The sequence below is a fragment of the Mustela nivalis genome, assembly GCF_964662115.1.
Source record: "Mustela nivalis genome assembly, chromosome: 8".
Classification (NCBI taxonomy): Eukaryota; Metazoa; Chordata; class Mammalia; order Carnivora; family Mustelidae; genus Mustela; species Mustela nivalis.
Window position 1 is genome coordinate 142933950 of NC_139027.1, and position 13446 is coordinate 142947395.

Here is a 13446-nt window from a genome sequence, read left to right on the forward strand (position 1 = left end):
GCCGAGGGCAGCCCAAATCCAGGTGCCCCGGGGCCCTCGGCACAGATGACCTTCTCCTTCCCAGTGGAGACCAACATCTAGTCCGGGGAGACCATAAGAAGCAATAGCCTCGCCTAGCCCCCAGCAGCTGGACCCACACAGCTGCCCGAGGACGGAGCCACAGGAAGGCCTTGCTGTCACAGCGGCTGGAATGCCCGGGCTGGGGAGGGGCACTTGGCCGGAGGAGGCCACCTTGCGGATGGCCTTGCCTAGCTCAGCCGGCGGGTGCCCTGCCCACTAGAGCTGCCCCCCTCCCAGGGGCACACACAGCTCCTGTCCCCGCAGGCGTCAAGGCAAGGCTGCCCTAACCTCAGAGGCCAAGGACAGAAGCAAACGAACACGAAGCATGGGGTTCTGGCCGCCTGCTTGGGGAAGAGCACTCGGCGAGACCACCGTGTGTGCGGAAGGGCACTTTCCGGCATCCACCCTTTGGCGTTCACACAGGACCAAGGAGAACGTTCGGGAGGGTCCGGGGGTAAGCCAAGCCCCAGGCTTTCCTCCCCCGCCTGCCACCCCGTAGCGGGATTCTAAGGCCCGGGGCCAGCTGAGCAGGGACGGGGCAAGGGGAGGCCCCGCCTGCCATCTGCCACACCCGGGTCTGCACAGCCAGGGCCTGGCTCAGCAGGGAAGGGGCAGCCGGCATCCACAGGAACGGCCCTGCCCTCACCGGACCACTGGACCACGGATGCCCAGGGAAAGTGCGACGGATGCAGTGACATTCGTGGGACTGGCACACAGCAAGGCTGAGCTTGGCCTGGGCTCCTGGACTGGCTGTGGGCCCCGCCGGCCCTTCTGGTCCCCAAGCAGCGTGACCACAGCCCCGACCCGAGGGACCAGCCGGTGGCCCCACAAGCTCTGTACAAGCAGGGCAGCTTCGCCCGGGGCAGGACAGATCTCCGCTCCTGGGGCTGCAAGTCTTCCCCAAGTGCCTACCTCCGGGAGCACACAAGCAAGGTGGACAGGCAGGGGAAGGCAGGCCTCCGAGCCCCTGTCCGGGGGAGACTCAGGAGCATGCAGATGCAGGTGGACAAGCATGCCGCCGCCTGGGCCCCTGGGCCTGCCGACAGCCCCACCCCCGCCCGCCGCTCCACCACTGCTTCCGGGGCATGCAGGGGTGAGGGGGGGCGGCGGGCACAGCTGCCCACACGCTGCACTGCTCAGGGAGGGAGGCAGGCAGGAGGGAGACGGGCTGGGGGGACCCAGAGCAAGCAAGAGGACAGACGCTTCCACACACCCGACAGCAGACAGTGGACAGAGAGTGGAGATGCGGACAAGGGGCCCACGGTGCAGAGGGCTGGGGTGGGGGCGGATTTTCCCCCGTCCCGTGTCCAGTCCACCCTAAACCAGGCCTGTGGGGGGGCGGGGAGCCGAGGGTCTCCGGCTCTGTGGCGTGTCCGGGGAGCCCGGCACACACGGGATGGAGCTGCCTCCCGCAGGTGGGGCGGCCGGTTCGGAGTGGCCGTCCTCGGGTGCGTAGTAGAGGTGCTAGATCGGCGATCCCCAGCGAAGGGGCTCACCAGAGAGCGATGAGGGCCCCAGAGGCCACGGACGCCCGATCTGGGCGTCCGAGCCCCTGCCGGCCCCCCGCCTGCTCGGAGCAGGGCATCGTTTGGCTCGGGGAGAGAAGTATGTTGGTGCGGCCGCCACCGTCGGCGGGAGGCGGTTTGGAATCACGGGGGCGGGGGAGGGGGCCTGGCGCTCTGCGGCGGCCAGGGCCGCGGAGGCCGCGCTGCCAATCAGAATCGTGGCTGGGGGGGGGGGGGGGCGGGGCAGGGGGCGCCGGCCTCGCCCTCGCTCATCTAGAACCTCTAGTAAGCAGAGTGTCTGGCGCGGGAGGGGGGTGGGGAGCCGTGCAGCAGGCGGTCAGTGCGCGCGGCTCGCCCCGCGGTACCTAGTGTGTCCGGGGCAGCATCCACACAGGGACTCTCTGCACGGTCTGCCTTTACTGCAAACGAGGAGAGCACAGTTAGTCCTGGCGCGCGGGCGGACAGGACGCACGGGCCCACCCTGCGGCCGCGGCTCTGGGCTTGGGGTCCGCCCACCGCGCCCGCGTCCAAGCAGCGGCCGTGAGGGGGCCGCACAGAAAGTCTCCCGCCGGCCTGGAAAAGAAAACAGTGCCCTATTTTTGGAGAAAAAAAAAAAAATCCTGTTTTTTTTTCCTCCAAAAATACCTTTTCCTTCCAGAGTTAGAGTTTTGGGCCATGTCTTTTTAAAGATGTATTATTTTTTGCTATATTCATGCCAACGAAAAAATAATACATGGGCAAGACTTTGCAAAAGGCTGGTTCTAGCTGGACAGGATTCCGGAAAGCACACATTTTAGAGGAAGAACGTGCAGTCTGGTGTCACAAACCAGTCACCAAGGCTTCGCCAGGCCCTGCCAGCCGGAAGTGGCCTCAGTTTACCCTGGAGGGAAGCTCGGGAAGGCAGCCTTGGGGACCCTGGATCTAAGTGGACTGCCGACATCGGTTCCCCGGGGGCTCTGTGCCGAAGCCCTGGGCCAGCCCGGACCGCTGGCAGCTCTTTGGGCAAAGCCCCACCTGGGTCCACACTCCCTGCTCCCCAAAAGCCGACCCAGAAGGCCCTAGAGCCGTCTCTGCATGAGCTCAGGCACATTTCTAAGCAAAACTGAAAACCACACACCAGGACCTTCTGCTTTCCTGGGGTCTCCCTCCATCCCCCACCACGGCTGCTGCTCAGATGGCCGCCCTCACCCTGTGGGGCCAAGGAACCAGACACGCCGACCACCACTCTCAGAAACCAGCCCCGGGCCTCCGGGCCCAGCATCCACACAAGTAAATGCTGGTGGCGCCTGCCTGTGTCCAATAGGACCTCAGGGTAAGGACACACTCTGCTAATCCCACAGGGTGAGGTCAGGCTCCTCAGAAAACTGTGTGTGGCCCAGGGGCTGTGAGGGCCACGGTCCCCCCACAAGCTACCGTCCCCTCCAGGGGCACTGCCTCTTTGTGGGGTCCTCCCGGGAGGGACCTAGGGTCCAGCCATATCAGCAAATGGGCTCACCTGGGGACAAGCGTCCATGTGACTCAGTACCCCAGGCCCATGCTCTCCACTGCCCAGCAGCCCTGGCTGCTCGTAGAAACCCCTCACATTTGGGGCAAATGCTCTCTCCCAAGGCACACCTCCCGTCAGCCACAGTCCCACCACAGCCGGAGACGGGACCCTCGCGCCCGCCCCTCCCAGGGCTCCGCAGGCCAGCACGCGGCCCCCACCCCCAGCACCTGGAGGCTCTGTCCAGGGAAAGAGGACAACAGGGGATGGTCTCTGCCTCCAACACCTTAGAAAGGCCCCAGCTGTGAGCAAACCCCAGCCAGCTTTGCTGCCTTCAAAACTCCCTGCACAGACACGGGGCCTAGACGCATGACCCACGGCGTTCCGAGGCCCGACAGCCTGGGGCCTGGCTCACGGCACTTAATGAAACTGACACAGCCCCATGTGGCCAGTGGCTCCTGGGCTGCCAGAGCCCACGGCCCTCCCTGAGCATGGCCCCATGGGCTCCAAGGCGCGAGGCTCAGGCCCTGTGTCTGGACCCCAGCCTGGCGCTGGGGTCTTCCTGCCCACAGAAGCCGACGGCAGAGTCCCGGGAGTGGCGGGCAGGCAAGACCGGGGGCCTGGGGTCCACGTGGGAGGAAGAGGCGCCCACAGACACTCACCAAGACCAGACTGAACGGACGGGCACTCAGACACGGCACGCGGCTGCCGCCGACGAGGGGGGACCCACACGGACAAGGGGGCAAAGCAGCTGGAGGACAGGGTCTCCTCCAGGCACGGGGGTGGGCAGTGAGAAACAGGGTGGGTCAGAGGGCAGAGGGCAGGTCCCAGACACGCCCAGAGCAGCGCAGCCCGAGACCCTGCAGCCTGCCGCCCACCCCACCCCTTGACCTGATCCAGGCGGCCTCGGCCTGACACCAGCACAGCCACAGCGGGTCCTGTGGAGCCGAGGACCCCCCACGGCCGGGGCGCATGCCCGTCAGGACCCCAGACCAGGAGGGCGCCTCGCGGCAGCTGGCAAGGGTCTCCGTGCCCGCCCCATCCGCCTGCCCAGACCGGTCAGCGGCAGTGGGATCCTGGCGTGCAGGCGGCAGGCGGCGGCCTGGCCACAACCTGGCCACGACCGCCCAGCACCACACACCGGAGGCAGGGGCACACCCCGTAAGCACTTCCCAGAGCAGGGACCCCTGCCCGGCAGCTCTGGGACAGGCCCAGCCTCTCATGGCCCCGGTGACAGAACAATTTCCTGCCTCCCTGCTACGCACCGGCTGCTGGCAAGGGGGTCTGCGGCTGCCCCGGGGAGGGGACAGGAACGCCACCCGCCCTCACCCAGCTGACAAGGGTGCCTCGTGGGGTCTCAGCCCAGCGTCCGCCAGGAGGAGGGCCGGGCCAGGCTGGCCCTTGGGGAAGCCGCTGGGTCACGGGCAGGCAGGGACACACGGACACACAGGGAGGAGACAGAGGAGCGTGTGCGGAAAGCGGGGGGGTGGGGGGAGCCACGGAACGTGCCGCAGAGCCCCGGGGGGGCTCCCGCGTGTCCTCACCTTGAGTCCTGCCTTCAGGGTCAGCCACCTCCTCCCCAAAGACAGACGGACGTGAAAGGACCGAGAAGGGCAGTGACAAGGTTAAAGGCACTTGGGGGGCAGGCAAGAGTGTCCGAATTGGGGGGAGGGCAGGAGAGAGAGAGAGAGAGAGGCTGAGACAAGGGCCGTGGGGGCCACGAGAAGCCGCACCAGGCCGGGGGGCCTCGGGGGGACGGGGCAGAGCCATGGGCCCGCCTCCCCCGGGCTCAGGGTGTGGCGCGGACGCACCGGGGGCCCGAGGAAGGGGGAAGGGACAGCCCCAGGACCCCCCACACGCCAGGCCGAGCTCGGCATGCCTTCCCCTCCACCCTGACGGCGAGCACGGCGCTCTCCATGCCGGGGAGAGCAGCCTGGACCCCGCAGCTTTCTGAGCCGCTGTGAGGGCTGGTCCCCGTTGATCCTCTGGCCGGTTGGGGGCCCCTCCTTGTGATTCCAGACACAGGCTCCGTCCCCCCGGGGGCACTCGGGGGACGGGGGAGGGCAGGGCTCAGCCTGACTCCAGCTCCACAAACAGGGGACAGCTGAGTCACCGACGGTCCATAAGGATGGAAGGCAGCGGGACTCTGGCTCGGGGTCGGGGGACTAGACTCAGGCTGCGGCCTGCAGACAGGGTGCCGGGGGGACCCCAGGCTCAGAGGACTCAGCACAGTGACACACACGCAGGCTGGGCTCCCTCAGGCTTGAAAGTCATGAACTAGCCGGGAGTTTCCCTTGAACACGGGCCAGGGGCAGATAGCTGTCCACCCTTCACCGCGGGGACGGCCCCGCGCAGTCCCTGCGTGGCCTGGTCCCTAATCAGCTCGACAGCTAACCCAGCTGCAGAGGCTAGACAAGCAGCACTCATAGAGCAGGGGCGTCTGTCTCCACCGGAGAGGTGGGACACGGGGCCAGAGTGGGGGCGTTCGCGGACACCCTCCTGCCTTAGGGCCCCGGGGTGGGTGGGACGGGGGGCAGCAGTCCCTCCCTGTCCACCCTGGAGCCGCAGGACAAGGGCACTGAGCACAGGCGAAGTGATTAAAGGGCCCAGGGCGGCCAGCAGTGTCCAGACACACAGTTCCACACGTGGGCACGCACAGGGCCCCTGCTGACACGCAGTGAGCAGACACGGAGGGACCGGCACCCGGCACAGCCGCGAGCCCGGGGCAGCAGGGGACAGGCAGGCACTGACCTGGGAGACGGCTCCGGCTGAGGCTCCTTCCTTTAAATAGAAGCGACAAGATGGTGAGCAGTTGGCCCGCCACGTAGACCCCACCACACAGAGGGCCCAGTGGACCTCCCGTGGCACCCACCACGGTCCACGGCCCCACCCGGCCCCCACCTGAGGCCCACCCACCCCGAGAGCCCCCGGAGCGCCCGAGGAAGCAGTCCTGCAGGAGACAGGGAGTTCTGGAAGTGGTGACAGCCCCGGGTTTTAGTGAGAACCACCAGCGTTAGGTCCCGGAGGAAGCGAGTGGAGACGGGAACACGAGCGACATCCGGCTTCCACGGTCCCCATTCAGGACAGGCGGCCGCTCTGGTCCTCCTTCGGGTCGGAGGGTCACGGCCCCGGGCCCACGCTCTGCCCATCCTGCCCTTGGCCTGATGGTGCCTGACATTCATCATGACAGCAGCGGGAGGGTGGCGCTGGGACCCTGCTCGGCCGATCCCTGGGACGACACCAGGCTCTTCGGCGCCTGTTGGAAACCTTCACAGAGCATGTGGTCTCTGATGCTGCTGGCAGAGCTCCGTGTGACCGAGGAGGCAGGAGGGTGCGCCCAGACTTCCTGCGTAGGGCTGCGGTCCCTGAGGACTGGCCCCAACCTCCTGGGCTCCCTTTCCCATGACGTCCAGGGACACGGCGTGCAAAGGCCTCCACGGGAACCCCAGCCCTGCACTGCCCCATCCCGCAGCCGCCCTGAGCCCAGCCACCAAGAGCTGCCCTGGATGCCCTCAGCCCAGCCCAGGGCATCCCTGCACATCTTCTGGGACCACAAATCCGGTGGCTTCAAGCAAGGCAATTCCTCTCTCAGTCTGGAGGCCGGAAGTCAGAAATCGGGTGTTGGTCAGCAGCAACGCCCTCCCTGCCCCCAGGGCTGGAGTCCCCCTGCCTCTCCCAGCCCCTGCGGCCCAGGCGCTCCCAAGCGCTTGTCGTTTGGGGTCTCTGCCTCCTTGTCACATGGCTTCTCTCTTGTGTCTGTCTTTTCAGGACAGGGGCCGCTGGACCTAGGGCCACCCTAATCCAGGAGGACCTCGTCTCAGGGTCCTGAACTCCACCTGCAAACCTTCCCTTTCCCCAGGTCAGGTCCCATTCACGGTTCCAGTGCGTGGACATACCTTCTGGGCCACCCTTCAACTCACTAGTCTGTGCCCCCTTACATCCCAATCCCCCAAAGTCTTAACCCAGGACAGCACCAGCCAGCCCTATGTCCAAATGTCAATGAGAACTCGGCAGCTCAGAGTCCAGAATCCCAGCGTCCCGGTCACCTGACCCCGGTGTGAGTGAGACTCTGGGTGGGATCCTTCCTGGGGTAAAAGTCCTCCCCAGCGGGGGACCTGTCATCTCTAGAAGGCCAGTGACCTGCTCCCAAAACACAACAGGGCAGGCATACCGTCCAAATGGGGAGGAGTTGGGAGGAATAAAGGTCACCGCTACCCAAAGTCTGAGACCCAACGGGAAACCCCACTTGGGGATAAATGCCTTAGTCACCCCAGGAGCCCCGGGACCCAGGCCCAGCCCCACGTGGGTGAGGCTCCATCAGCCTCTTCCCAGCCTGCAGGCCCCCAGCCTGCCCTGCCTTCCCGCCGTGGTCGGTCTCCGTCCCTGCCGGCCGGGAATGACATTTCTGAGGCTCCGTGGGCCGTATACATGCCTCCACACACACCCCGGACCGACGCCCCATGCAGGAGGGTCTCAGCATCTCCTCCGGGTGACCAATTCTACTCCCCTAACCCTAACCCGAACCCGAACCCCGACCACCCATGGAACTTTCCAGCACGGCCGCCCAGCCGGGCCCGTGGCCCCTTTCCAGAGCAAGCGTCCCCCCAGCCCACCCGCTGTGTCCCTAACTTAGAGTCCCTGTGGCCTGGACCGGCCAAGGCACCAAGTCTTCCCGCGCTGGCTTCTCCGCTCAGTTCTTTGAATTCCCCTTCTCTGCCCGCTTTCCATAAGCAGAGGGGAAACCAGACGACATTTTCCACACCAGCTTAGAAGCCGGGCACATCCTAGGTCTGCTTTCTGGCCCACGCTGTCCCAAGGTCCCCCTCGCTGTCTGCCCCTGTCTGACAGGAGTGGCCGTGTCCCCAAGAGCACTCAGTTCCGCACCGCGGGACTGTCGCAGCCGCCCCTCGGTCCCAGGAGCAAGAGCTGCACCCGCTGGCCAGACGCCAGAGCACAGGCGCTTACACGGCAGGGTGCCGCGCTCTGGTTCCTGCCTCCCCCAGCTGCTGGTGCCCAGGCGTCCTGGGCTTGGGCCGCAGCACCCGCATCTCTGCCTCCTCTACGGACAGTCGTAGCTGGACTTAGGGCCGGTGCCGACCCAGAAGGATCTCATGTTGACCCCCTTTCCTTAGTAACGTCCGCAAAGACTTTTCCAAGGAAGGTTTCGTGTCCAGCTTGCAGGGTGGACGTACCTCGGGGGGGCAAGTGGGTCCTTGCTCACCTCCCACGGCACCTCTTCAGAGGCGGCAAGCCACTGGGGGCAGCCCTTGGCATGGGGCCCCCGGCGGCCATCTCTCTGTCCACTCTCCTGCTGGGTCCCCCTCCCCCACACAGCCGGCTCTGTGCTCCCCACGCTCGAGTTCCAGAGTTCACGATCACAAGGAACCAGCAGGCACCAGAGTGGGTGTGACTGGCCACTGCTCTGGGGAGATGCGGGGCAGGCTCTCCACCGCCCGTGCTCACCCCCAAAACAGCAACCCTCTGGGGACGGGAACCTCCACCGTGTTGGCAGAACCGGAAAGACACCAGGCTCTCCAGACCCCAGGGCAGCCGGTAGCTGCCGGCCCCTGACCGGGGTCTCCTCGCAGGACGGCGCCCAGCCCAGAGCCCCTCTGCTGACCTGAAGGTGAGCCCGGATTTGCTCTTAAGGTTCCGCAGAAGCTCCAGCTGGTTCAGGGGCGGGATGAGTCTGCGGCGAGAAGAGACTCAGTGAGGTCCTGCCTGCCAGAGCCTGGGGGACCCCCACCCGGCTCTCGCCAGCATCCACATCACACACAGGCACCTGCGGTGGTGATGCTGGGGCCAGGGGTGCGGCCTGGCCCAGGCAGGGGGAGGGGAGAGCTCCCTGGCCACCGAGCCGCTGGAGGCCATCTGCACGCTCTGGGCTGCGCCTCTCAGGGGGGCCAAGGCCCTGAGGTGAGCACACCAGCATGCACCGCCCCCGGACTGCCCATGGGGAACGGGGAAGGGGGCCAGAGGTCCCGGAAGACAGGCTGGGGGGCCCTTCTACCCTCCCCTCTCCCTCTCCAATCCCTGAACACCTCCAAGGGGCAGTACAGCACCCTTTCCTGCAAAGCAACGCCCTCTGCGGAAGTCAGGGCCGGGGCCAGGGTCCTAGGAAAGGGCTTTCGGCTCCTGGTGTGATGAGTTGCCTGGGCGGCTGGAGGAAAAGCCCCTGCATCCTTGGCAAGCCCCGCCCGGCTCCACGCCCCTTCCCAGGCCAGGCCACACCCACCCAGGACGGACTCTCCACCGGCCCCCACCCAGGCCTGCAGCCCCACAGCGGCCCCTGGGCAGCTCCAGCCAGAAGTCAAGAAGGTAATTAATTCCTCTCCTTGACACCAAGGCCGGGGACATGCAAACCCTGGGCGGTTCCTGGGGGACCCCCAGCTGTCCCCACCTCCAGCCACAGGACTAGGGCCCCTCAGGGGGACTCCAGCCTGCTCCCGACATCTGGGGCTAGTTCTGTCCCTCACCCAGCCTCCGTCGGACTCAGGCCTCACTACTGCCTGCCCTCCAGACACTTGTCATCTCATTTTGAGCAAACACCCCTTGTCCGACTAGACCCCGGCCCTGATCTCCCCCTCCGGATGCAGCCCCCACCCGGCTGACGCCCCGTCACACTCTGTGAGCTCCCCACCCCGCTGTGACCCCCACCCTCTGTGACCCCCCACTCTGCTCTGACAACCCCACTCGGCTGTGACCCCCACCCTGCCATGACCCCCCCCACTCTGCCCTCAGCTTTGGAATTCCAAGCAGTCCTTTAAAACCACGCTCAAAGACCGCCACCCAGCCGCAGCCCCTAACCCCGTGCTATCTATCCTTGACCCTGGGGACGGCTGACCCATCCCAGCCCAAGGGGCCTCCGTCCAGCATCAGTGTCTTAAGCCTCTCCCTGGTGTGGGGGGGGGGACAGCACCTCTACCCTGGGGGCTCAGCCTCCCCTGCCCGCAGGTGTCTGCCTCCTCCTCTCTCTGCCCACAGGCCTGGCCGGACCCCACCCTGACCTCGTGGGACATCACTCGGAGGCTCCCCAGTGCCCCCAGAGTCAAAGGATTGCTGGTCCCCTGAATCCATGGCTCGGATGCCAGCTTCCTAGTGTCTGGCTTTGCTCCAGCCCCTCCACACCCCTCCTAGCCCGGCTTCCTGACGCCAGTGCCCCCCACTCTGCCCTGTGGGTCCTGCCCTCAGTCACTGTGGTCTGGCCTAGCTCAGCTCCCTCTGGAGGAAAGCCGGATTCCTCCTAGGGGCACCCCGTGAGCTCTCTCCTCTCCCTCCTACTTGCCTTCCCCTCCCCTGCCCCCCGCTCCTCCAGGCCCAGCCCAGTCCTAGCGGGTCAAGAATGAGCAGGAGGTGAGGGCAATCAGGTTGGCTCACATCACCAGCCCAGCAGAGGCCCCAGAGCTGGACACGGGGACAAAACCAGCCTCTCCACTCCCCTCAACCACCCACCCACGGGCCTGCAGCAGAGACCGCGGACAGCACCCCCTGTTCAGCACACACACACACACACACACACACACACACACGGGTCCGAGTAGGGGGGCACGCAGATAGGATGTCATGCCTTGGACACACAGCAGCAGGGACAGAACATGGACGGGCAGGGCCACCGCAGGGGCGGGCACACACCACACACGTGAGGGCCACGCACACAGCCCCCATCACCTGGAGGGCGGTCACGGAGGACGAGGGTGCAGCGTGCCGACGGGAGGAGGGGACGTGTCAGGGGGCATCCCACAGGAGTGAGCAGGGGCTCCTAGGGGACAGCTCTCGTCACCCAGGCCGAGGTGGGGAGGGGCTGGGACTGGCTGCAGAAGATGAGCCAAGGGCGGCTAGGAAGAGCCTCAAGCAGGGTCCCCCCGAGTGCTGGGGCAGCCTGGAGCCCGAGGAGCCCAGGGCCAGCGCCCCAGGGAGGTCACCGCCCCCCGCCCGCCTCCTCCTCTGCACGGAGCCTCTGGGGCAAGCGGCCAGTAAACGGCAGGTGCTGGGGAGGAAGCGCCCAGGGGGCCGCGCCCCCCACGCCCATCTGGGAAGAGGGAGAGCGATCTACACAGCCCCCACGCGGGGCACCATAGGCCAAGAGCTTCTGCCCGGGGAGCCCAGGCTCGGGCTACGCGGGGAGATTGTGGACCCTCGCTCTGCTGGCCTGTGTGCGGACGCACTCATCCCGCATTGTCCGTCCCCGTCCCTCAGGGAAGGACCTACAGAGGGGCTGTGCTGTGCATGGGAACGATTTCCTGTAGGAGCTCAGCACCCCCACTCTGGGCAAGTGAGCCCCTTTCCTCCCTGCGGGAGGAGTGAGACCTCTGCGTCCCCCCCCCGCCCCCGCCGGTGTGGACAGAGTGACCGGGGACAGCACACAAGGACCGCAGGCTCTCAGCCCTCCCAGGTCTAGAGAGGGAGCCCAAGCAGCGTCAGAGGCGAGCCGCCTGCTGGGAACGGGGTGCCCTCCCCGGCCGGAATGGAGGAAGCCCCCGTCCCCACCAGCTCAGTGCCCTGCATGAGAGGCCTGCGGGTGAGGCCGGAGGGGCGGGGAGGGACACGGCTCCGGAGACGCGGCAGGAAGCAGGACAAGGAGCAGAAGACAAGGGAGGACAGACGGCTCCAGCCCAAGAAAGCAGCTGACGGGGGCGGGGGAGGTCAGAGAAGGAGCCGGGCTCTAGGCAGGGACCACGGAGGAGCAGGGCAGCGCCAGCGCCCGGCATGGGGAACACAGGCTGGGGCACGGGTGCAGGGGTGCTGGCCGGCAGCCCCGCTCTGCAGACCGGGGGACCCGGGGAGGGGGGCTCCGGGGCAGCCCTGTTCCAGCCCCAGACACAGAACCACCACACCACACACGCTGTCCGGCCCATGCATCTCCTACCTGGAGGCCCCGTAGGTTTGAGTTTGCGAGCTTTCAAGTGTTTTCACACACACACAAAGGGGAAGGAACGGAAATTTTAAAAGAACGGGATAAGAAAAAGAAAATGAACCAAATGGTCAAGGAAAGTGGGGGAGACAACAGAACGAAGAAAATTAGCACGAGGTCCACCCTGCTGAGGCCCGAGGGCTGGAACGCGGCGCTGGGAAAGCCAGAGCCTGCGGCACTCCCAGAAAGGTGTGTGCCCGGAAGTGGAATATTCCAGAAAGTCCCCGGGGGAATGGTGGGGTCACACGCCCTGGCCTGGTGACGCGTCTCTGTAGGGGAGAGGCAGGGGCAGGACGGGACAGCCCCTCCCTGTCTGGCCGTCGCTAACCTGGGGTCCTCAAGGGGTTGCTGCCCAGCCTAGAGCCCTACCCCAGCTGGCCATCAGCCCACCCTCCGGTGAGGGCCCTGGGGGGGACCTCTAGGGCAGGCAAGCGGCACCCTCGGGCTGGGGAGCCCCAGGGCTCAGCTTGCCCCCCCGCCCCCACACGCAAGCCGGATGGGGTATATCCCAAGGGCCCTGGGCCATTTCACCTCAGACCTTGTTCTCCACCAGAGCCTGGCACAGACACACCCTGGGGGGCCACGCTCTCTTTCTGGGCTGCCACCCTAACCCTCGAGAAAAGTTGCGTGCTGGCAACCCCGGGGCCTCGGGGGCCACTGGCTCTGCCTGCACCAACGGCTCCCAGTGAGGGCTTCCCGGCCCTCCGCTCCCACCAGAGGGCACCTGCCAGGGGTCTGTGTGCTCTGTTCTGTGGGGCGGGGGGTTCAGGGGGTGACGGGGTCGTCCCTGCTGCCCTGGGCAGGGCCCTCTTGGCCCTGGAGCCTCAATAGGGCCCTTCCTCAACACAGCAACCCTGGTCCTCGCGGACAGGCAGAGGGTCACAGTTACCCTTCCACTTCCCAGGCTCTGGGGCCGGCCCTGCCGGGGCTCGGTGCCAGGCTGCGGACCCCGAGAAGCTCTCGGGAGGGCCGGTCTCCGCAATGCCCACAACACAGCGCGACCGACAGCAAGGAAGCTAAGCAATGGGGCGGATGGAGGGGAGAACCACGAGCTATAAAACAAAGAACAAAATTAATGCTGCGGAATAAATCACACACAGAACTCCTTGAAAAGTACACACATTGTTTAAAAAAAAAAAAGAAAAATTAACGAAAATCATGAACAACCAAAAGATGGGGTTTCAGAACAAACAAAATGAACCCCAGGCGATGCAGCAGATGGGGCGGCGGCGGCGGGTACCTGTACATGGGCACAGTCACCGTGCGCTCGTAATACTGCCACGTGGAGTGGAGGTCTGTGCGGGACAGGTTGGTGGCGTAGAACCTCCAGGCCGACTGCAGAGGGAAAGGGGTGAAGGTCAGACGCCTCCCCGAGTGCCCAGCCCCTGCCAGCCTCGGGGACCCTGTGTCCGGCGCACACGCCTGTGCAGAACCTTCCGGGACCCGCCTCACCTGCCGCTGGCGGTCACTCCTGCGCTCCCAGCCCA

At 66.0% G+C, this 13446-nt stretch overlaps 1 protein-coding gene across 14 annotated transcripts in view; it reads right to left on the reverse strand.

Moving 5' to 3' along the window:
- Positions 1–13446, reverse strand: part of KCNQ2 (potassium voltage-gated channel subfamily Q member 2) — a 52242-nt gene that overhangs the window by 13667 nt on the left and 25129 nt on the right. For 4 of the 14 annotated variants that reach the window (XM_082746444.1, XM_082746449.1, XM_082746438.1 and 1 more), the window contains exons 8-12: positions 13200–13294; positions 11915–11944; positions 8669–8737; positions 5800–5829; positions 1931–1984 (exon numbers count right to left, since the gene is read on the reverse strand). In XM_082746444.1, the coding sequence (XP_082602570.1) occupies positions 1931–1984; positions 5800–5829; positions 8669–8737; positions 11915–11944; positions 13200–13294 (278 nt within the window). Of the gene's footprint in view, positions 1–1930; positions 1985–2045; positions 2139–4592; positions 4683–5799; positions 5830–8668; positions 8738–11914; positions 11945–13199; positions 13295–13446 lie in introns of those variants that run through there. The other 10 variants (XM_082746443.1, XM_082746445.1, XM_082746442.1 and 7 more) reach the window with 6 other exon arrangements.